Source organism: Podarcis bocagei (assembly GCF_964188305.1).
Source record: "Podarcis bocagei genome assembly, chromosome: 2".
Classification (NCBI taxonomy): domain Eukaryota; kingdom Metazoa; phylum Chordata; class Lepidosauria; order Squamata; family Lacertidae; genus Podarcis; species Podarcis bocagei.
Window position 1 is genome coordinate 59865362 of NC_138126.1, and position 24956 is coordinate 59890317.

Consider the following 24956-nt stretch of genomic DNA (forward strand, 5'->3'; position numbering starts at 1 on the left):
CCCAATTTATGTCAAATACTTTAATAGCTGCACTCTATATGGACCAGGATCCCAGCATTTAGAAATATTTTGAAGTCTCAAAATAGCATATGTGTCTTTTGTACTATGGGACGAAAAGAATGAAGAGGGCCAACAGGCAGTGTTACCAACTGTTCCATCTGGTTGCTTCAGAAGCATTGAGTGCTAAACCAAGGGAGGAGACAGGGAAAGGATGTGGTTAATTAAACAATTTCAGTTTTGCTGAGTTGCACGGTTTCAGAATTGAGAATACAACACATGACATCTTTACTGAGAAAGTTGATTCTGTTATTTAATCCTTGTTTTGTTGTTAAAAATTAAACTAATGTCTGCCATGTGAGAACATTTAGGAGTGTGATGCTATGTGTAATTGATACCCTCAGGCAAGAAGTCCCAAGGGAGTGAATGAAAGTCTTGTTTTAAAGTATCAAGGAAGTCTTGGCTTTGATATTTTCAATATTTAAAGTTAGTTATTCAGAGCTTGCCAAAGAATCCTATCAATACCCACCATCACTGTTGTCCTTTCCCCTTGGAAACTGATCATTTTATCCATTTTGCTTATATCCACCAGGGGCTTCAGGGCTAAATTAGACATGCTGGAATAGTTGTGCAAGTGTTTCTCCTTTATGCAAATAAAAAGGTGGCTGGGGCCTACTGTTACAGAAAAAAGAGCACACAGTGTGGGGAGCAGAAATGGCCCCTACCATGTGTTACCTTGCTGCCCTGCATTGCTTTAAACAAGCTTTCCTTAATCCTGTTCTGATACCAGAGGTGAGCCATGCCGGAAGAAAATTGCTTCAGGAAGTGGATCAAAGCTAGGTAAGGTGGAAGAGGGTGGGTTTCAAACTTCCTCTGCCCATTCCTTTTAGTGTAAAGAGTGGATCCAGTCAAACCCTTATATGTGAAATGAGCTGGCATCTGCATAAAATACATATATTTATTGTATTGTTCATTTGGCAGTTCTTTGGAAAGAGCAATTACACACATACAATGACTAGGGACACTGTCTTACCTCATAGTGTGTGGCTTGGCTCTGTTTGCTTGCATCATGCTTGCGCTGCAAACATCACACACATAATTCTAGCACACTGGGACTACAGATGGATTGTAGTCTGGGAAGGACTGATGAGTTTATAGTTTCAGGTCAGCGGTTGGACTAGATGATATTTTGGGTCATTAACTCTGATTCTGTGCATTCAGCTGTGCTCTTTGCCCATGAAGATGAAGAATAGCATCATGGTATAACACACATATGGCAAACAAGTGCTATTTCATGGTTCCTTGACCACAGTGCCCATTTTGCCTGGTTTTCATTATATCACAGTCATCCTGCCTAGAGAATTGTACCTGCAAAAAGAAGATGAAAGGGTTTTTTTAATGAAGGCTTATTAGTGACAAGATTGAGCTTATCAGATGCAGTTTCACATTGGAGGTGAATTACTGGTTTAGCTAAACTTAAAAGATATACTAAGAATTATGTTTAAATGGCCTTTTCCAATTTTAGGCCATCCAGTCCAGATAAATAAATGATATGAATTCAGGTATGCTTTTTGATAGTTGGTCTTGTAAGGAAAAATCAAGCTGAAATGATAATAAAGGTTGCTGCTCAAGATTTATAAAATTCCTACAGCACTTGTTATCTCTGAGAAGATACTTCTTTTACACCAGGCATTATGGAAGTTGATGTTCATTGTTCTAATCAGTCATGAGTTCAAGAACCAGACCTATGACCAACATGATAATGTTTTTATTTCAACATTTCTTTGATGTCTTCCAGTGACAAAAATAAACAGGAGCCAGCTGTGTCTCAGCTAGCTTTTGCAAAAATAATAATATATCTTAATCTCCCACATTTCTAGTACTGTTTTCACCATTAGCTGTCCATAAGTATCCCAGCTGTCCCTGGTTTTATAAGGCTGCAGTCCTAGACCATCAAAGCTGGGAGTAAGCACCACTGAACTCAGTGACATGTAAAGTTTTGCATTTTAAATATGGTTTACTTCTTGAGCTAGGCAGGCTGTGCACAGGCATTTACTAAACCTAAGGCTTACTTTAGAAATTCCTATCTAATTCTAGATTTTAGTTGAAGTGGGATTGTGTTTTACTGTAGTGGGGAGCAAAGTAGTTGACCATTAAACTCCTCCCTTCCTTCATTCTATAGTCCAAGACTCAGCTGCTTTTTGTATGTGGTAAAAGTCACAGCTTCTGGAGAAAGTAAAGTTAAAAGAAGGCTAGAACAACAGCTCTTCCTTCACAAGCACACACACACACAACTACATTCTTCAGAGAAACAGAGGAGAATGTACTCATTTGGTAATTGTAAGGTTTTAGATTTGACCTTGGGGAATTGGCTAATTGTTTTTCCGGGCCTTGGTTTTGTACATTAAAATAACCAGGATAACCCCTCATTGTACAATTATGAAACAATCTCTGGTCTTTAGAGGATATCTTCTGTGTAAACAACAAGTGCTGTTTTCTGGCAAGGGAATATGCAGCGGCATATGTGCATGTACATAATATTATGTATAATATAAATCTATTCCTTTATCAATTTCCGCTTTGCTTCCATATCACATATCCTGCAAACATTTCTTGTTCTAGGAAACTAAAGAATAGCAAATCAGAGGTTATTGTCTTGTAAATGAGCTTTTAACTGATTAACCAGCTAGAAGGAAGGAAGGAGACAATCTACAAGAGGGGGAAATGTTCCATCAGTTTTGTTCATGTTTTAAAGTCTAGGTCCTTCCTAGCTGAGATATGGGAGTGGGTTGGCTTGGCAGATGTTGGAATGGAAATAACAAGAGATTTCACATATCACTTTTTCTTCTTGGAACAGTGGCAATATCACTGCTGTCAACATAGTTGATTTGTACACCTTTTCCTCAAAGTGAAAAGGTTTGTGTTATCTATGATGTACATACAAACAAAAGGCTCAGAGGTGAATTTTAAGCAATGAAGTAAGAAAAACATGAAAGGCAGAAAGTACAGTGACATAATCAGTTACATAATTGATAGTGGTAATTGTTGATAATACAGACATCCTGGTATTAGTAAGCCAATTAACACATGTTAACATATTGGCCCTGAATTTTCAAGTTGCAATCTCCCTGGCCATGACTGAATAAACAAAAGTAGCACTCACATATGGAATTAAGGCCTCAGTGTGAATCCAGCTACTAGCAACCCAATTTGTCTGGGGAGTCCGAACACAAGAAAAGTCTTGCTGGATCAAGCATCCTGTTCTCACAGTAGCCCACCAATTGCCTATAGGAAGCCTGCAGCACTGACCTGAGTACAACAGCACTCTCCCTGCTTGTTATACCCAGCATATGGTGTTCAGAGACACACTACCTCCAGCATTGGAGGCAAAACAAAGCCTTATCCTCCATGCATTTGTCTAATACACTTTTAAAGCTATCTAACTTGATGGCCATTATATTATTAGTGGGAGCAATTTTTATAGATTAATTATGGGCTGTGCAAATAAATACTATCGTTTGTCTTTTCTGAATCTTCCAACGTTCAACTTTAATGGATGGCCCCAAATTTATATTTTGGAGCCTTGAAAGTGTATTTAAACTCAAATATTTTGATAAGATGACAGAAGTGGGAACTCAGGAGAGAAAACATATCTGCATATTGGATTTACATCCATTTCCTATGTTTATGCAATGTAGTAAAAGAAGGATTGCTATTCCTTTTAAGTTCACAACTTTAAGTTGCAATTTTAATACGCAGTGTAACATAAGTCATTCAGTTGCCTATTATTACAATCAAGACAACAGTTTTGATTATGGGCAGATCTCTGGACTTCAAAAAAATGTAGCTTGAATGTGAGCGACAAAGATGGATGGATATTTTAAAAGAAAATAATCCCAACTATAAGAGGTAGCAAGAAAAAGACTGGATCTTCCAAGGTTAAAAAAAACCCAGCCAAATTACTACAAAGTCTGCTGTTTAACATTTCTCTGGCAGATGTTTACTCCCAGGAAATGACAAAAATAGACCCATTTCTAGACTCTTTTCAATAATATTTTTGGATTTATTCCCATGGATATTTCTTGCAAAAGTTCAAGATCCAGCTCCCTAGAGCAAGCAAGAGGCCTGTAATGTTCTCCTTGACTTGTTTTTTCCATTCCAAACTGAGAGATGATTTTAGGAAAATAAGGAAACCAAACAATATGGTTCCACAGCAACCACTAGCAACAATCTACTATGGACTTTGGATGCAGCCAGCCTTCAGCAGGAAACCTGCCAAGGGCTTTGTGCCAGTAGTATAAAGATCAGCTAGTGATTTCATCCATCAAGAGGCCACTCAGGAAAAGCCATGCCATCATTTACACCTGGTAGCAGTACATTGCTGCAACAGCCCTTCAGCCATTCAGTGCTATGTAGGTGCCTTGCTGCTTTTGAGCACTCCAGAGGTTCAACAGGAGATTGTTCCTTCTGGTTCTGGATGCATCTGAAGCCCAGTGCAATGCTAATGGAGAGGTACTTCATGAAATGGGGAAGGACCACAGTAAATATCAACCACTAGTTTGGTTGTCTGCAATGCCAGCCCAGATCTGTGGCCTCTTAACTCTGTTCTCAGAATAAGCAGGAAGACAAAGCCAATTATTTTCTCTGTTTCACCTTCCCCATCTGTTCCACAATATAACTCACACATCTCACTATGAACAAGCAAAGTGGGGAAGCAGCTGAGTTCTGGGGACTTTCTGTGTTGCCATAAACCTGGTGAAACTCCATGTCATGTGGAAAACTTAATTGTCCCAATTCTGTGATTTCCTCAAAAGGAAAATGCAGATGTGGGGACTGCCAGGGAGGTTGTTATTAAACATTTGCCACAGCCAAAACAAACCAGAACAAATCATTTTGAAGAGAAGGGCAGCCTTTGAGAACATATGTGGATGAGAAACTGTAAATTCTTCTTTACAAATGCCACCTTCACTTGCATCATTTTGGCAAATATGTTTACCCCGGACACTGAGATTTAGCTCTGAAGGCCTTCTGGAGGTCCCCTCACTGATAGAAGTGAAGTTACCGGGAACCAGGCAGAGTGCCTTCTCGGTAGTGGCGCCCACTCTGTGGAATGTCCTCCCATCAGATGTAAAGGAGATAAATACTGTAACTATACAACTTTTAGAAGACATCTGCAGGCAGACCTGTATAGGGAAGTTTTTTGTATTTGATATTATTATTTTGCTTTTATATTTGTTGGAAACTGTCCAGAGCTGCTGGGGCAATCCAGTCAGATGGGTGGGGTACATCAATCAATCATTTACTGACAAATGGTGAAGAATCACACTAAAAGCAGGCTGAAGATACTCACTTCATGGTTTGCTTCACTGAATTAGTTCACCCAAAACAAAACAGCAGCATCCTTAGTAACCTTGCTTAGGGATATAGTATGACCATCACAGTGGGGTGCAGTGCAGTCCTGTCTTCAGAAAGTTTACAAGAAGTTGTATATCTAGACCCTAAAGACTTAAGGAAGTCCAGAGTATTATGACTACAAACAAGAAAAAACATTTTTGTTATGCAAAGACAAATGATTAGGCTCTGTTTACACTGTGGAACTTCCCAGGCAGGAAGCACTGGGGAAGGAAATGCAGATGATGTCCACAATCTCCATGCATTGCTTATGATCCCTAACTGTAGAATGTGAACAGCAAAAGCACAATGTTTCCAGATGGCTACTTCTCTGAGAATGTGGCTGTTTGCCCCATCACCAACATCCAAGTGTTGACAGTTAGTTTGTCCGAGGGGACAGTAAGTGGGTAGGGAGGCCCTCACAAACAAGGACAAAAAAACAATAATACCCTCTAAATTAGATTATGCAATAATGAAAACACAGCTGTGAACATTTACACAGTAAGTTACATGAAGAAACAGGTAAGCAATTACTTAAGCCAAGAATAGCAAATTATGCAGGCCAACGGGAGGCTGGTCAGACAGATTTCATAAAAATGTGAGTATAAGCAGTACTTGATGTGTATACTGAGTATAAGAGTTGGTTTCCTTGCTAAATTTATGCTTTACTTGGTTAGAACCAACATTTAGCAATATCCAAACCAATTAGAGGTCTCAAGGAGGTGATCTAGTGCTGAGACATTATGCAGCAGGAATGAGGGGAATGCTCTAACATTTTGATTTCATTAAGGCTGGTATAGCAGCTCGTTTAAACTAAGTCTGTTGCATATTTTTAAAACTGCAAACTATGTTTTGCTTGGCACTGGAAATGTGTTGCAGTGCCTTCTGTAAAAGAACAAAGGAATGGCTTATTTTTAATATCTTGAGATAGCTAAAATGGATAAATAATAGACTGTTCAAAGAACAAATGGTACATGCTCACCAGACTTATTGAATGAGTAATTGTGGGGTATTTATTGCATATGGAATGTGTGCATTGTAATCTTGTATCCCTATACAGATAAACCTTTCCTTTTCCCTCATAAAATTAGATTAAATAGCTTTTTAAAGGTCTAAGATTCTCTGTCCCATGAGCGTAGGGGGGGCAAGGGGGGCACTTGCCCCCAGATCAAGAAAAACAACAGAAATACTTAACAGATCATTCACGTGGGTTCTGTCCCCCCTAACAAAAGTCTTTCCCCCCCCCCGCAAAAAAATTGGCTACGCCCATGCTCCCTCCTCAGAAAAATAAATGGCAACAGTGTCAGCCTCGGGATTTAATGGGCCCTCAGGCAAGGCAGCCCACACCTAGTAGAGGAGGGATGTGCAAATTCAGCATTCTTTCATCCTTTCTTGGTGTTCCAGGCCTAGTGAAAATTGTGGTTGTCTGAGTGACAGCGGCCCCTTCCCTATTTTGACGCCCTAGCAAACGGCCGCCCTTGGGTGCCACTCCTTGGGGAAGAGCTCCTTTTGCTCTTGCCAGCTTCTGATAACCCGAAGAGATTAACCCCGGTCGCAGAAGCCTCCCTTTGAGGGTAGGTGAGCGCTTTGCTGCCGCTCAGACGGAGCCGCGCCGTCTCCTGCCGTGCGCTCCTCCATCTCCCCAGACTTTGACGTCAGGCGCCGGCCTCTCGAAGCGCTGCGGTTGCCCGCTTCAAAAGCAGCAGCAGCAGCATCGCTATAGAAACACAGCTGCAGAAGTAGAGCGCGAGCCCGGGAACCTCGCTGTGAGAGCAGACGGAGGACCCAGAGCGGGCGAGGAGGGGAGGCGATTTGCTCGAGGTCCTTAAGGAGCCGTGGGGAGCAGGAGCTCCCCTGGAGGGGTCTCCTTTTTTTCTCTGACGCAGCGTTTGGGATTATGAGGGACGGCTTTGCTGAAACCCTCAGCGTGGAGACTCTCTGGAGCAGGGGTCCGCAAACTTTTGCAGCAGGGGGGGGCTGGTCCACTGTACCTCAGACCTTGTGGGGGGGCCGGACTATATTTGGGGGACGACGACGAATTCCTATGCCCCACAAATAACCCAGAGTTGCATTTTAAATAAAAGCACATACTCTACTCATGTAAAAACACCAGGCAGGCCCCACAAATAACCCAGAGATGCATTTTAAATAAAAGGACACATTCTACTCATGTAAAAACACGCTGATTCCCGGACCGTCAGCGGGCTGGATTTAGAAGGCAATTGGGCCGGATCCGGCCCCCGGGCCTTAGTTTGCCTACCCATGCTCTGGAGTCTTAAAACTCCCGCGCCAATTCTCCCCTACTCCCTCACAGCTGTGTCTTTCTCTCCCGCCTTTTTGGCTCCCCCTGCATATCCCTCCCCAACCACACACAGCCTGTCCCACGAAATGATGCCGCGCAGCTGTCGGGGAGTTGGCAGCGTGTCCGGCTGCCGCTTCCCTCAAACCTGCTGCGCTTCTTCGGTCTTACTCCGGAGGTGCCTTAATGCGGGAGAAGCGGGGGGGGGGGGCGGAAAGCAAGACGAGCGACAACTTCAAGGCGTGCAGGACTAGGCGCCGCCTGTTGGTCTCTTCTCCCCCCCCCGCCCTCCTAGTAAGGAGGAAATGCATGAAGGGGAGGGGAGCTGGGACCTTTCCTCTTGCTGGTTCAACAAAAAAAGAAAGAGCAAGCCAGCAACTGGTAGCACTTCAGAGGCAGGACCTAAACTAACGCAACTCTCCCCAGCTTCCTCTCTTATGGAGCACGATTGTAGAACCAAAGGAGGCTGATGCTGTGGAGCCAAGAAAGCTGCCCGCCCGCTCGTGGGGGCGGGAGGCTCTTACTGAGCTCTAATCTTCCCAACAAAGATCGCCTGTGACTTTTTCTGGCTGCTGCTTTAAAGCTAAGGGGTGAAAAGGGGCGGGGGAGAAGACAGGCGGAGAGGAAGAGAAAACAGACAAGAAGTGAACTTTTGACAGACTGGGAAAGGGGTCGAGAGAGGAGTGCGGGTTGCTCCGAACAGCACAGGGACCCCCGAGGAACGCGGGCGAGATGGGGATGTTTCTGGGCCCCTTGTGAGATGTGTTTGCAGGCCCCCTTTCCCGCTTTGCATCCTCAGCCTATGTAGTGGCCATGAACCGGCCGATGGACCAGGAGATGATCGAGCTGAAGAACTTGGGGCTGGAGAAGCAGCTCGACCTGAGGCGGGGCCCGCGAGGCACGTCTGAACGCCCCGTCCGGCTGGAGCGGGCCAACGCCCTGAGGATTTCTCCGGGGAAAGTGCCCGAGATCTTGAGCCGCGTGCGCCAGATCCGACTCCTGGGCGGCCAGAGCGACCCCAAACTGACCGAGGAGCTGGGCGAGGGGCATGTCTTCAAGCCCTGCGCGCAAAGCCAGTCGACCTGGTGCGATCTGTGCGGGGAATTCATCTGGGGCGTGTACAAGAAGCGTCTGCAGTGCATCCGTGAGTACCGGCCTCCAGCCGCACGTGGCGGCATTTGCCAGGTCGCTTTGCATCCTCGCAGGAGGTTCTGGGAGAAGCAGGAGGGCACGGTAGCGTTCGGTTCAGGGAGCATAAATTTGAAAAGAAATGGAAGAGAAACAGGATTCATAAAAGTAAACTAAGTAGTCCAGGATGATGTAGCCCTGTCTGGCTTCCGTTACAGGTAGAAATTCAACTGGGATAGCTTCCCCATCACTTCTCTCACTGCTGATAAAAGCTGTATACTGCTTGTCCTGCAGCTATTAAAAGTCAGTAGAGCTCTTTAATAAGAAAGGCAACAAGCCTGTGGCACACAGAGGGAAAGGATAGGTAAAGGACGTATTTTGTATTGGCCCAAGGGCTGCTTGAGAAAGGTTTGCTTTGGAAAGTTTTTAAGTTTTGGAGGAATTGGGCTTTGGGGCTAAAGAAACATACATAATTATTCTGGTAGTTTGTTTGGATTTGGGTGAAAGTATGCACAGAATTGCAGCTTTAAGCAAATGGTGGAGCTTAAAGTAGACCCTGAGGTCACACCCACACCATGCATTTGAAGTATATGGTTTCCCCAAATAAAACTGGGATCTATAGTTTCTTGAGGGTGTTGGGAATTGTAGCTCTGTGAAGGGTGAACTACAGTTCACAATATTCTTTGAGGAAGCCATGTGCTTTAAATATATGGTTTGGATATGACCTTAGACAGTGTTCTATGCCAGTGAATGTTCTCACATACTGTATTCCCATACCATTTGAGCATGTGAAGTCCTATGCAGATTTACAATGTGTAAAATGTGCATGCCATCATGAGTGACGGCTCTCTCAATGTCTGTTATACTGTAGCAATGCTTGCTTAACAGTAACTGAATGAATCAAAATCTAATTCAGTAATGCCAAGCAACATGCTCATACTTTTCTACCATTTTGATTATCTGGATCATATTTTGATTTAGGAGTAGGTATGTGCCGACAGTAGGAGAAATTGGAGTCCCCTTCTCTTTCTTCATTTGTTACTGATTAACACAGGCCAGAACTACCTCTGTTTAAGAGCAACTCAGAACATCCCAAATGAATGTTTGCTACAGTCTAATCAGCAGCCCACAATCATCATATTGTGGTGGTACCATCTAAGCTCTGGCTATATAAATTCTCACATGTACTCTGAAGAGCAGGAGTAGTTTTTAAGACTCTCAGAATTCTTCTTTAAAGGGGCACAAGATGGACTAAAAAAAATAGTAAGGGGGTGGGAATGATTAGAGGTCTCAGACACCAGCAGCCTGCATTTTCCCATGCATGAAAAGGGCTTCCACAATTCTTTCACTTGTTTCTGAAACATTGTTCTACATGGACTTGAAGCTGGTTCACACGTGTGTGTGTGTGTGTGTGTGTGTGTGTGTATCACCATCATCTGATTATTTGCAGCTAAACACAATAACTCCCACATTGAAAATATTGTTTGTGTTGATGTGAAATGATCCACTGTGGATGCTTAACTATAAGCATTAACATGGGTGATGACAAACATAAATATGTGAATGAATATGCTGTCACAGTTGTTCCCAATTGGGGGGCTGAAGGAAGACCAAAGGGGTTATGGTCCCAAATTATGACTGTTAAGGACAGCATCCAGCCAAGGAAAGCCATCAGTTCTTATGGCATAATTGAAACTATGAATTTAGAAACTTCTCCAATGGCCTAGGGCCTAGCCTTAGGCAATCAACAAGTAGTACACTGGGGAATCTCCTTAAAGCTATTGCATATTGTTTATCAGAGGACATGTAGGGAAACTAGGTTAACTGAATGAGGTTTGCTTGGGTCAGAGATGACTCAGTATCTGTTTCTCCTTCCTCTCTGCCACTGAATCATTCCATGTTGAGAAAATGCATTTGGGAGTATGTGTATGTTCATGAAAGCAGGTGTGGCATGGCCATATCCAATATTATTCACTTAAATCCCCTATTTTTAAGTCCAGCAGTGAAGTCCTGTTTGGTTGGGTTGGATTCTGAGAGAAGGCTACTGGGTGCTTGGGAGACCTTTGGTGTTCTTGTCAATTGCATGTGTATTCCATTTCCTCTGCTGGCTAATAATAATAATAATAATAATAATAATAATAATAATAATAAATTTTATTTATATCCCGCCCTCCCCAGCCGAAGCCGGGCTCAGGGCGGCTAACAACAATCAAATAATCACACAATCTAAAAATATTTCATTATAAAAATTAATTAAATCAAATTGATGGCAACCAATTAAGCAAAATTCTGTGCAGGTTGCCAGAGGAGGGAGTCAGGCTGCGCCCTGACCAAAGGCCTGGCGGAACAACTCTGTCTTGCAGGCCCTGCGGAAAGATGTCAGGTCCCGCAGGGCCCTAGTCTCTTGTGACAGAGCATTCCACCAGTTTGGAGCCGCAGCCGAGAAGGCCCTGGCTCTAGTTGAGGCCAGCCTAACCTCTCTGAGGCCTGGGACCTTGAGGATGTTATTATTTGCAGACCGTAGGTTTCTCTGTGGGGCATACCAGGAGAGGCGGTCCCGTAGGTACGAGGGTCCTAGGCCGTATAGGGCTTTAAAGGTTAAAACCAGCACCTTAAACCTGATCCTGTACTCCACCGGGAGCCAGTGCAGCTGGTATAATACCGGATGAATGTGCTCTCGCAGCGAAGACCCCATAAGGAGTCTCGCCGCGGCATTCTGCACCCGCTGGAGTTTCTGGGTCAGTCTCAAGGGCAGCCCCACGTAGAGCGAGTTACAATAATCCAGTCTGGAGGTGACCGTCGCATGGATCACAGTGGCTAGGTCAGGACGAGAGAGATAAGGGGCCAACTGCTTAGCTTGGCGGAGATGAAAAAATGCCGCCTTTGTTATAGCTGTAATCTGCGCCTCCCTAGAGAGGGAGGTATCGAAGATTACACCCAAACTCTTAACGGCCAGTGCTGGCACTAATTGCACCCCCGCAAGAGATGGGAGTTGCCCCCTCGATCCCATATCGTCCCGCCCCAGCCAGAGGACCTCTGTCTTCGAAGGATTTAACTTCAACCGGCTCCCACGTAACCATCCAGACACAGCTTCCAGACATCTGGTCAGTGTGTCTGGGGCCGAGTCAGGATGGCCATCCATCAACAGATAGAGTTGGGTGTCATCAGCATACTGATGGCAACCCAGCCCAAAACTCCGGACAAAGGGGTGACTACTGATGCTGCCTGTAAAAGGATGCTCCGTGTCAAAAAGAAAACTGGGTCTTTGAAATCAGCTGGGTTCACCAGCTTCCCTTATTCCAATGGATTGGAATTCCTGCCAACCCCCTTTTCCAAAAGGATAATTGTGTGATAGCAGTGCTGAATTGTGCACCAAAGTTGCATGTGTGTCACTGAAAGCCAGGGAAAGCTCTGCTACACCTTTCACTGGGGCATGCAAACAGATACAGTGGTACCTCGGGTTAAGTACTTAATTCGTTCCGGAGGGCCGTTCTTCACCTGAAACTGTTCTTAACCTGAAGCACCACTTTAGCTAATGGGGCCTCTTACTGCTGCCGCACTGCCGGAGCACGATTTCTGTTCTCATCCTGAAGCAAAGTTCTTAACCCGAGGTAGTATTTCTGGGTTAGTGGAGTCTGTAACCTGAAGCATATGTAACCCGAGGTACTACTGTACAGTATTGTGTTTGTGTGTGTGCCTGCAGGATGCTGGACAACAGCTGTTTTATTTCTCTTGTTCTGATAGGCCAGGACCCAGATGACCCTGATTTGTGGCTGCTTATTTTAGTGACAGCCTATGTGAATATGTGAAAAACTCAGCCCTTCCTTCCCACAGTTTGTGCATGTTTGTGGAGCATCAAGGGCTGGGAAGGCTGTCCCTGTTGAATTTCTACCTGATAAGCAGCTGTTGCCGGCAGAGAGGCTCATTCCAGGAGAAAAAAAAGATGGCATAGCTTCTGTCTTGTTAATCTATTGTACATAGTAAGTCTTCTGAGCAGGAACAGTATCATATGTGCAGTCTTCTTAGGACTTGGACTTGCTTCCAAACTTAGTCTGTACCAAGCTCAAAGAATGGCTGAGAGTAATTTGAATGGCCTACCCTCAGTGTTCCCATCCTTTCAGCAACTGTAGCTGAAAGGATGTGGCTGCTCTAAACTCAGTGGGTGTGATTTGCAAAGAGCTCCTTAGCTGTGCCTCATAGCAGGCTTTGTATCCCTGAGCCTACCTTTGTCTGTATCTTTGTCTTTGGCTGCCATACACCATGAAAACTTCATTTGTTTTACCCTGTTTGTTCTAGCCAGTTTCTCAAATTGCTACCATGTTCTCTGCCTTGTGTCCTTACATTTGGTCTTCCCATAATTGACACTAACCCTGCAAGTTTGCCTGTTCACTAACAGTTTTGTATAACGTCTAGCACACTGTTAATGCTGAATAATGTTTAGTAGACTTAGCAAGGAAAACTCCTGTAACAAACTTGTCGCATCCTACAAATTGTCATATAAATTGGAACTAAAAAGAGAATTGTTACACTTTGAGCACTTAATTTTTTCTTGCACCTTTGCTAACCTTGATTGCTTTTGTTAAAAACAACAATTGATATGAGATGCAGAGGGCTAGAGACAAAGTCATACAAGAATAGTGATGGCATGGAATACTTTGGAGTACTACATCCTAATTGTATAAGGCAGTCCTTCAGTCAAGAGCAGTTTTGATTCTAGAATTCAGGTAGGATTAACAGTTTGGCATTAATTGCTCCCATATAAATTAGAACTCTGGTGTTAGTGTTTCATTTTAAGTCTAATCCGTTACTGATTGCAGTTAAAGATATGTACAGTATTGAGAGAAATTATTCCAGAGTAATTAATCCAGAATAAAATAGTGCACCTTAATGAACGGGTACAAGTAGGATAATGGAAGTGCATTCTACTAATGCCTGTAAAGCAGAGCAGATGTCACTAGAGGGTGTCAGAGTGTTTAAGTTATTTTCCCTGGAAAAGAACAGGCAAAGAGACAAATCAGAAATAAATCTAACAGTTTGCAGTGTGGAATTGGGCTTTACTGTATTAGAATAATGAAATTGCTATAGGCATTTCTTCTGCTGAGGAGCTTCATTTTAAAAAATTTGCAAAATCATGGTGACAACTCTTATACTTGCCTGTAAAAGGACTGCTTTCTGCTGCTCAGTACTTGCACTGGTGCAAGACAATTGGCAACTGCTAGAACCCTGAGATAGAATTACAATTTCTCTGTGGTTTCGTCTTGTTCTTCTTCTCTGTCCTCAGCCCTGCGATGTTTGTGGCTAGTGGCAGGCCCACTGCTTGATGCTGATACTTTGGGTCAAGGCCCTAAAGTCATGCTTGGTCTAAACTCATTAAATTATATTTGCCTTCTGGCCTAAGAGACTTGAAGACACAGATTGCTTTCACTTTTCATTATTTTCTTCACTATCTTAGAGCCAAAACAGAACCACAGTTCTATTTTCAGTGGGCAGAATGTATAAAACCTAAGAGTTTACTGTTGTGCAATAAGAATATGTGCTGCTATAAATTGTGGAAAATAAAGATGGGTTTTGCAAAATATGTAGGTGAGAAAGATATTCATTCACTAATCTTTATGATTTTAGGTGGAGCCAGTTATTTTCCTGCTCTTGATCTCTGCCATTTTAGTGATTCATCAAAGAATAAATCTGCCCAGTTACTGCTCCACAGATAAAAGCAGCATTAGATATACTGAGGTAGTTAAACAGGCATATGTACTCAACAGCTGACAGATAGAGTCAGTCTAAAAATGAGTGCATGATGGTTGGTTATGGACTCTGGAGAGAGTAATGGACTCCAGAGTGATTTGCCTAAATACAGTACTGTACTAAATTCCACAACTGCCATCATCCCTGGTCCTTAGTCATGCTTGCTGGGGCTCTTTGGGGTTGTAGTTCAGCAACTTCTGGAGGGCCAATAATTCCCCAGCCCTGCCCTATTAGAGCAAATCCAGTCGGAAAAAGAATGACTTTTTGCAGTTTGGAAAGTGATGGGATTGAAAAGTATGGGATGGGTTAATAATTAAAAAGAAGATGTATAAACACCCACAAGCAGATCAGGATGAATGGAGGATGAATACTTGTTGTACAACTGTCCTGCAAACAAATCGGAATGAATGTTCAATAAAGACCAGATATACTAATCTGACCTCCATGTGAGCTTTGTGTAATAAGAAAATCAGGAAGATTGCTCAATAAACCAGTTGTCTGGACTGTAGAGGTGTTTTGCGTTCTTTCTAGAGAAATAATTGCATTTCTCCAGCAACTTGATTGAGTGTTTGAATGCTTGGAAAGCACAGTTCTTCTGTAACAAAAGCTGCTTGCTGCAGGAATGAAATTTGGATGGTGCTCAGCTGTTTAGTAAAAGCTGTGCTGTTTCTGCATGAAAACGACATCTGATAATTGCAGCAGACAAAAGGCTCCAATCTACACATAGCATAATCATTAATCAAGTCCTGCTTAAATTGCAGATACAGAAAGGTTTTGCATTTACAATGTTGTCTCTTATTACAACATAAAGAAATCAGGTTTTTTTTAAGTCCCCAGGCAGAGACTGGAAATATTTCTGAGGACATGCATTCTCACAATAAATATATGAGCATGCTTTGTTTGATTTCCAGAAATTTCTGCCATATTTTTTCCTAGTCTGTTTCCATAGTGTTGCTGAACATGTATCTTCTCTGAAAAGTGTCTTTCCATGTTATAACTGAAGACATCTTGCAAATGTGTGTGCTGGCGTCTTTTTTACTTTTTTTTTTAAGGCAGCATACTTAGAAAGCATATTTAAAACCCCTAATCCTTCTACCATTTTTTGCTTGTGTTGCCTGATGAGGCCACAAGAAAAAAGGGGGACTTGGAGAAGGCCATTTGTGTGGCTATTCTGTTATCTTTCTATTTTGCCCAGTACAAGGCCATCCAGATTGTCTGAGGCCTAGGGGAGCAGGGCACTCCCTATGCTGTGTGCCTCAACACTATGTGAGTGGCATTAAGCATTCCTCTCACGTGAGCACATATCCTATGCAGCAGATTCAGTCCATCCAAGCAGAAAATAATCAGTGCAGGCTGCCTCTTAAAATGAGGCCTTTATCCTGGCAGGCGGCAGAGTGGCTGCCAGGGAAAGGTGATGCCTTGGGACAGAGGCTCTTTCATGCCTCTTCCTTTGAAGAGAGTGGGGAGGGGAGGGGTAATTTTCTGGTCTGTCTTTCTGCCAAGAGGCTACAATGGCTATGCATTAAAGCAATGCCCTGGAGATAAGAGGCCAGCATTGCATATTAAGCGCAAAAGACAGAGAAGTTTAAAATGAAGATTCTAGAGATAGTAAAAATGGAGTGTTGGCCGTGATTCTGGTGTGATTATGTGGCATCTGAATATAGACTGCATTTTTAATCAAGGCATATATTGGCTTATATCTTGATCAGGTTCCTAAATTAAATGGGCTTAGATTTTCAAAAGTTTCATGCCAGGCACAAGACCAGCTGTTTTTAGAGAACCTTGACAGTGTTTTCCTCCTAGACAATGAGACGCCATCCAGATATATTAGTTGTCAAACATTTGTTTAGAAACCTTCAAATGAAGGAGATCTTTCAATGTTTATGTGAACCCAAGGTCTCTGACATCTGTTCAAGATAAAATTTTAAAATTATTAACCATCTGTTTTGGAGGGCAAGGAGGGCAAGAGGTGAGCTGGTAATTAAGATTCCTTGTTGAGACACATGTAAGATATATTACTACTTATTTGTCATTTATAGATGTAACAATATATAGCTCTTTGTGTTCCATATATGGACAGGAGGATATGAGTGTATCTTAAAATTGGTTATAGCAATCAGCCAATAGGAAATTCAAGCAGGCTGATTGAACAGAGGCAGCCAAAGGAGGAGCAAAGGGGCTGGATTAAGGAAATATAAGGGCTGGCCATAATGGCAGGAAGCAGGGGCCAGAGCTTGGTAACCATATACCACTGTGCCTCTCATTTATTTGTCTGACAAATAAATTATTATTTAATTTCTCTGTTGCTGCGTTGAATATTTCATTCCAGCTAAGCGTTAACCACAAGCAGGGTGCTACATTTTATGGTGCCTGCGACTCGGATAAGTGGTCTGCTGGAACGCAGCGCCTTCGCCTCACTGGACGGGGTACAAGAGAGAGGACAACTGTGCCTACCCAGCGCGCACTGGAAAAATTTTTTCCAGGGGAACGCAGCAGTCTCGTCTGTCTGATACCCTGCCCACTGACGGCGACGGACCGGGGGGGACCAGAGAAATAAACAGGGAACCAGCTAAGGGTAAGTGCACTAAGGGGTTTTGGCCCTCCAATTAATTGGGAGGAAGAGAAGTCCTGATCAAACTTCTGCGTCTCAGTAAAGGGGAACTGAGTACGCTAGGTGGCTGGGTATATCAGATGGTGGTCTGGTGGGGGGAAAGGGAAGAATGGGAGGTAGTGTGTGGTGAAGTATCTGGCGCATTGCATGTGTGAGAAAGTACAATGTGTAGCTGACCTAAGTGTGGAGTGAGTACTACTTCGTTTACCAGTAAGGTGTGTGTGTGAGTGACTGAGTGGAAACTTCACAGGGCCATACAATGGGAGTTGGGGGTTCAAAGGGGGGAAATACACCTTTTGAATGTATGTTAAATAATTTTAAGAAAGCCTTCTCAGGGGCATATGGAGTCAAACTGACGCCAGAGCGCCTGAGAACGTTATGTGAATTAGAGTGGCCGAATCAAAATATTGAATGGCCATCTCAAGGAACCTTTGATATAAATTTAGTAAGCAAACTTTGGTCTAACTTCGCCAAAGAGACTGGAGGGTGCCCAGAACAATTTTCATATATAGATTCTTGGCTGAGCACATTAAATAAAAATCCTCCATGGATAAGGGAATGCAAAGTCCAACGATGCAAATTATTGGCTGTAAAAGCCAAAGCTAGGAAAGGAATCTTGCCAAATAAATCCAAACACTCCACCAGTTGTAACCCCAAGGCAAGAAAGTGGAATGAATAATGGGGGTGGAGTCACAGAACTTGATTCCTTGATAGATTATGATAAATATCTTCAGGAGGCATTGGAGTTCTATAATGAAGCCCAAGCAGAAGTGGTTATTCCACCTGTGAGTCCCAGTAGAACTCCATCTACAGTCTCCTTTAGTGGAACAACTAATTGCCCACCCCAAACCCCTGTACATCCAAGTTCTAGAGAATTATCACAGAAGTTACAGGGAGACCTTGATCGGTCAGCAAGCAATACAGCCACCTCAGGCTATGATGGACTTGGTGACTTCAATAATAAATACTCACAGTCCTACTTGGACAGATTGCCGCCAGTTCCTGAATACTCTGTTCACCACTGAGGAAAGGAGAGACATAATTGAAAAGGCACAGATATATTTGCGTGAGCAGGCCAGAGTGGGAAATATTTATAATATTGACCGTCATCTCCAGGACAACTTTCCCTTGAAAGATCCTAATTGGGATCCAAACAATGCAATTCACCTGGCCAGGCTTACTACCTACCGCCAGACGCTTGTGCAAGGTATCTGCAGGGCATGCCAGAAGCCCACTAATATGTTTAAAGTCTCAGGAGGGTAGACGTGTTACCCATAACACTGTTTTGTGTTCGGTGCACACCCACAAAAGACTTAAGTTGTCACCTTTTGAGCTCCTGTATGGGAGGCCGCCCTCCTTTGTTCAGGATATTCCAACTGACCTCAAACAAATAAGAGAACATGCGACACAGGGACAAGTGCAATCTCTCTCCCGTGTTTTTGTCTCTCTCTCGTGTTTGTTTGTTTGTTTGTTTTTATCTTAACAGGTGGGCCCTCGAGCGCACGCCGTGCAGCATTGCCGTGCCGATTCATCAGCTTCAGGCTGGCATAGCATATGGGTGAAAGAGTGGAAACGTGATCCACTTGCACCTAAGTGGCGTGGACCTTACACCGTCTTGCTCTCTACTCCAACAGCGGTGAAGGTAGCTGAGGTGACCCCCCTGGATTCATCACTCCCGTTTGAAGAAGTCCGAAGGCAGTTGGACATGCAAAGGTGACCCCTCTAATCCTCTTAAACTGACTCTCTCCAAAAACCCCTGTATCTAGCCCTACCGGGAACGGGCTAGGTCTCGGGCAGCATTAGACGACCGGCCTGCTGCAGCCACAAACCTGGAAGCTGGCTGACCTGCGCACGCCTGAAGCTTGAGGAGCGTCTGAACCAGAGACTGTGAGCGGGAAGATTCTCTTATACAATTGATTGACTGCCCCCTTGTGGAACAATTATCAGGGATATTACACATTGGGGATCTTTGGGATATATGTTTTGGTCTTGGTGGTTCCCCATTTCTGTCACTGGGGGAATTATATTGGGACTAATAGTTTTCTGCTAACACAATAAGGTAATTTTTTTGTGGAAGGAATGCATATGCTAGACATCAACATGATTTTATTATTAATCCTGATCCCTTGGGAAGGGGAGGGTCCTTGAATCTGACCAAATTTGCTAAATATGGATTCCGCTATGACCACAATATGTGGGTAGGTTTAGCTGAGATGGTAGCCAATGTTGCAAATAGGACTAATTGCCTTGTTTGCTCTCTTGGGCCAGATGATTCAGAGGGAGGTATGCCCTTATTACCGATACCATTAAATGCTATTGGTATGGTAAGCGAAATGCCACACCAAACAGAAGTACAGAATTTCCCCGGATGGAACTCAACTAAACATTACGAGTTATACCTGTACAAGGGGAATTCTGTGTACATAAATCATCAGATGCAGCTGATTCTACCATGATAGGCTCTTCTCATTGCCACTATACTTGGGATTATATTAAGAATAGTCATACCTGGGCAAACGGTACTACCTATCGAACTCGGAATACCTTGCCCTGTGCAACCCCTTTTATTCATGCATGGAAAGTGGTATGGAACATAACTGTGACAGAGAAAGGCAATCTAACATACTGCACTGTGAACTCTATACCCCTTGTGATATTTCGCCTTCTGTACTCCACGTACCAAAAACCTCAGACCCGATGGTTGTGGTGGATATGTGGAGAATGGGCATACAAGAAACTCCCTTCCAAATGGAGTGGGACTTGTTTCCTGGGATGGGTATTACCACCAATTTGGATTTTGCCCACTAGTTCAGCTAAGCGAACACGAAGAAACGCTGATATTTCTCATATAGCAGGAGGAAGTACCCAAAGTTGGAGCGATACTGATGATTGGCCACCAGAGCGCATTATAGCCTATTATGATCCTGCCTCCTGGAATCCTGGTGAGCTCATACAAGGGGCACGGGATCCTATTTATAATCTAAACAGAATAATTCGATTGCAAGCAGTAGTGGAACTTGTAACCAATGTAACGGCCCAGAGTTTGAGACGTATTGCATAACAGTTGGATGAAAGTAGAGCCGCATTTTGCAGCTGAAAATGGGAATGGATTATGTACTTGCCTATGTGGAGTCTTGAACTTGACAGGGAATGCCTGTTGCTTTAACATTTCTGATAATGGTGAGGCAATCCGTGTGTTGGCCACAAAGATGGAGAATATAGCACATGTCCCAGTACAAACATGGGAAGGATGGGATATGGGATGGTTACCTAATGTCACAGGACTCAAAGGGATATTATTGTCTTGCTTGTTTTTCTTGACAGTAGTAGTGATGGTTTTATGTATGATGCCATGTATCATTTCATGTTTTAGAAGTACAATTAGCAAGATGATTTCGAATGAAACTCTACCTCATATCATGGCCCTATACACAGCTTTAACTCAGAATATGATGCAGATCAAGCTATCAAGGACGCTTGGTCCTTGAGCTTGAAAGGGGGGAATGTGGCATCTGAATATAGACTGCATTTTTAATCAAGGCATATATTGGCTTATATCTTGATCAGGTTCCTAAATTAAATGGGCTTAGATTTTCAAAAGTTTCATGCCAGGCACAAGACCAGCTGTTTTTAGAGAACCTTGACAGTGTTTTCCTCCTAGACAATGAGACGCCATCCAGATATATTAGTTGTCAAACATTTGTTTAGAAACCTTCAAATGAAGGAGATCTTTCAATGTTTATGTGAACCCAAGGTCTCTGACATCTGTTCAAGATAAAATTTTAAAATTATTAACCATCTGTTTTGGAGGGCAAGGAGGGCAAGAGGTGAGCTGGTAATTAAGATTCCTTGTTGAGACACATGTAAGATATATTACTACTTATTTGTCATTTATAGATGTAACAATATATAGCTCTTTGTGTTCCATATATGGACAGGAGGATATGAGTGTATCTTAAAATTGGTTATAGCAATCAGCCAATAGGAAATTCAAGCAGGCTGATTGAACAGAGGCAGCCAAAGGAGGAGCAAAGGGGCTGGATTAAGGAAATATAAGGGCTGGCCATAATGGCAGGAAGCAGGGGCCAGAGCTTGGTAACCATATACCACTGTGCCTCTCATTTATTTGTCTGACAAATAAATTATTATTTAATTTCTCTGTTGCTGCGTTGAATATTTCATTCCAGCTAAGCGTTAACCACAAGCAGGGTGCTACAATTAGGCAAAGGTTAGATAAGCTTTCCTTTTGTGGGGTGAGGGGAGAAGAAAGGCAAGATAGAAGCCTGCCTTAAATACAGTGGTACCTCAGTTTTCGAGCGTATTAGAAGTCAAACATTTCAGTTTTTGAACGCGCCTCAGAAGTCAAACGGCTTCTGCTGAGTTTTTTTTCAATTTTCTCCATTAACTTTGCAGACCGCCCTTTGCGCTTCGGTTGTCAAAAGTTTCGGAAATCGAACAGTCTTCCGGAACGGATTATGTTTGGCATTCGAAGTACCACTGTACTAGCCTATCTCACAATGTATTTCAGTCCTTAGAGTAAGCCTTTTCCTGAGAATTAGGCAAAAGGAGATCCTGAGCAGTTTGAGACCTAATTGACATATTGCTACTGAGATTTGAGTACCATCTCCTCCCACCCCTTCCTGCTTAATCATACCTGCAAAAGTTGTGTGATGTGCAGCAATAGCCTATTTGCTCTCCCCCACACACTGGAGATCTGACATGTGGTGCGTTTCTTTGTGCAGACTAAACCTGTGGGTTCCTTTATTTCCTGAGCTTTGTCCCCCCTTGCCTTATGGATTGTCTTCTTTTTATTTTCCTTAGACTGTAAGTTCATCTGTCATTACCGATGCCGCACCCTTATCCGGCTAGACTGCAGTGGCCCCAGATATGAAGACAGTGAACAGAATGAAGGCAACGAGCAGACAGTAGAAAAAGACACCAATGTGGTAAGAAAGTAGCTGTGAGTCATATACTAGGGTTGCCATACGTCCGGAATTTCCAGGACATGCCTGGGATTTCAAGGGTGAGATCACTGTCCAGGATGATTTTTTAATTTAAAAAAAAGTCTGGAGTTGTGTTTTTTGTTTTTGGTGCGCGGAGGGCACTGGCCGAGCAGCTGTGCTGTCACGAAAGGAAGGGGTAGCCATGGCGCTGTTACTTCTGGCGGCCATGTTTACGACTCTCCTCAGCGGCCTCCAGGCTGGAGCCCCTGCAGCCCCGCGGCCACTGAAGCACCTGGCCTGCACCACTTCTCCAGAGGCAGTGGAGGCCAGCCACAGCCTGTGGAAGGCCGGCCTGTACTGCTTTTCCAGAGGTGGCAAAGGCCAACTGCAGCCTGGGGAAGGCCGGCCTGGCTTTCCAGGAGGAGTGCCCAGGTGAAAAGAGAGCAGGAGGCCAAAGACAGCGAAGGTACGAGAGGGGATGGAATGAGGGGGCGAGCAGGGGGGCAAAGAAGGGGTCAGCGGTGGGGAGGGGGTGAGCGATGGAGATGCGGGGTGGTGGTGGGGTCCTCCGAATGTGGTGGGGGATCCGGATTTTTGGTCTTTGGAATATGGCAACCCTATCATACATGGGGCTGTAATAATGCAAAGAGCTTCTTTGCACTGAAGTAAATACATCTGGAATAGCCGGAAACACTCCTTTACAAGAACTTGATTGCTCACGCAAATTGTGCCAGCCCAACCATTAGGTATTATGATGTGACTGTCATAGGCAGCTGATATGGGGTGTCATGAAAGAGCAGCAAACATACATGTATGTATGTATGTATGTATGTATGTATGTATGTATGTTGGAGAGATGGAGAAGTTCAAGAATAACTTGGCTGGCCTTGGTACTAGGAACCGTGGTTTTGGGGTAGGGGAGACACTATTTGCTGACTTGGCAAGGCGGTTTTTATGTTCATTTGTAACTTTTGTACCAAATTAACACACTAGATGTCATTTTGAGGCTGGAATAGCCAGAACTACAAACTATACTTCCTTTGTTTTTATAGTGGGTGAGGAACTTCTTTTGGCTCAAGGGCTGCATTCCCTCCTGTTCAGCTTCCCAGGGGCTGTGCACCGCTGGTAGACAGGGCTTAGCAGCAAGAAGTCAGTGGGGCAATAAATGTGACTTCTCCATTGTACAGTAGGCTCCATTCCAGCCATGCAAAATTCAGGCACGGGCACACCCCTCTCCATCCAGACAAGCAAGGTGCATTATTATACTGCAAGGACACATTCCAGCCTAGCAAAAGCACTCAAGGAGGATGCAGAGCAGTGCCAGTGAAGGGCATGGCATGTGGAGGGTATGTGGCCAAGTGAGATTTCCAAGGGTCCTGTATTTGGCCCCCGGGCCTGAAGTTCCCCACCTGTCTTCTATTAATACCTTTTGTTCTTGGGACTCATAGATTTGCCAGACTTGGTGCGATATTTGTCTGGTGCTCCCCAAAATGTATATAGGAATATGTCTGAAAGGATAGTGTTTGCAGACAAGCTTATTAAAATCAGGGGTCCTTTTTGATGGTTTTCAACTGATAACTAAACATGTTGCAGATTACCCTTCAGATTGCAGCTGCCTGTAATGAGGCAGGAAGAGACACACACACAGAGTGGATTTTTGATGCAGTATACAAGTGTGAAAATCCTAAGATGTTCAGGAGCTCCCTACACTCACTTCTGTTCCTTCACATGGCTAGGTTTTCTCTTATCTTCACTCATATTTAGCATAGCACTAGGCATATTATAAATTATGGAAGGTTTATCCCTGGCTGTCTTACCTGCTTAAGAGAATTTTGCTGCTGCCATATGTGGGAAGCCTCTGGTACCTCTCGATAAATGCAGCCATCAGCTTGCATTTTCAAAACAAGACAAGATTTAGCAGAAGAAGGGAGGGGTCCACAGATTTCATCATGGTCCTGACAGATCCAATTCCATCCTGTTATTGGCAGAGCTGCTTGCTGCAGCTGGGGCTAGATGCTGCTAACATGTCCCAGGGGCAGGGAGGTCTGAAAGGGCAGGTACTTAGAGATGCAAGGCCATCAGCCCAGCTGGCATTGCTCGTTGCCAATTAACATTTTGCCACGTGCTGGACTAAACACTTCTGCCATGGAACCACATTGCTTAGCAACAGCTTTTGCAAGCTATTCCCAGGACAGACAGAAACAGACAGGCGTGCATGTACAAGGGAATTGGGTGGGGGAGGAATCCCTGATTTTTGGCTCAAAGTGATATCTCTTCAATGTTCTTCCATCTCGTTGACCTCTTAATACAATCATAGAGTTGGAAAGGACCTTGAGATTCATCTAGTCCAACTCCTTGCAATGCATGAATCTCAACTAAAGCATCCATGACAGATGGCAATCCAGCCTGTGCTTAATAACCTCCAATGAAGGAGAATCCACCATCTTCCAAGGGAATCCGTTCCACTGTTGAGCAGCTCTTACCATCAGAAAGTTCTCCCTGATGTTTAGTCAGAATCTTCTTTCTTGTAATTTGGCAAAGGTGTCTTAACATATATTGTTAAGAGATTTCCCTCCCTCATTTATATGTTATGACCAGAAATGCCTGGAGGTGTGCTATTCATGCTATCTGTTTAGGTCTAGAACAGCAAAGGGGTGGCGAGAGATTACCAGACTTACAGAGCTAAATACTTTAAGCAACAAAGATTAAAGGATCAAAAATAAAGTTAAACAAGACTAGATTAACTCATGTACTAAATATGTTATGAGGCAGTGCCCCATCAACCTGAGAGCTCTTCCGTAGTGAAAATGATCTGAGAAAGTTCCTAGGTGGAGGCCATAGG

The 24956-nt window shown here is 43.7% G+C and overlaps 1 protein-coding gene across 2 annotated transcripts in view; it reads left to right on the forward strand.

The window, feature by feature from the left end:
• The first annotated feature begins 8025 nt into the window (after window positions 1-8025).
• Window positions 8026-24956, forward strand: part of RASSF1 (Ras association domain family member 1) — a 33932-nt gene continuing 17001 nt past the window's right edge. Inside the window, exons 1-2 of one of the 2 annotated variants that reach the window (XM_081177997.1) lie at window positions 8026-8831; window positions 21993-22117. In XM_081177997.1, coding sequence (XP_081034123.1) covers window positions 8501-8831; window positions 21993-22117 — 456 coding nt within the window. In that variant the 5' untranslated portion in view covers window positions 8026-8500. Of the gene's footprint in view, window positions 8832-8937; window positions 9034-21992; window positions 22118-24956 lie in introns of those variants that run through there. The other variant, XM_081177999.1, reaches the window with a different exon arrangement.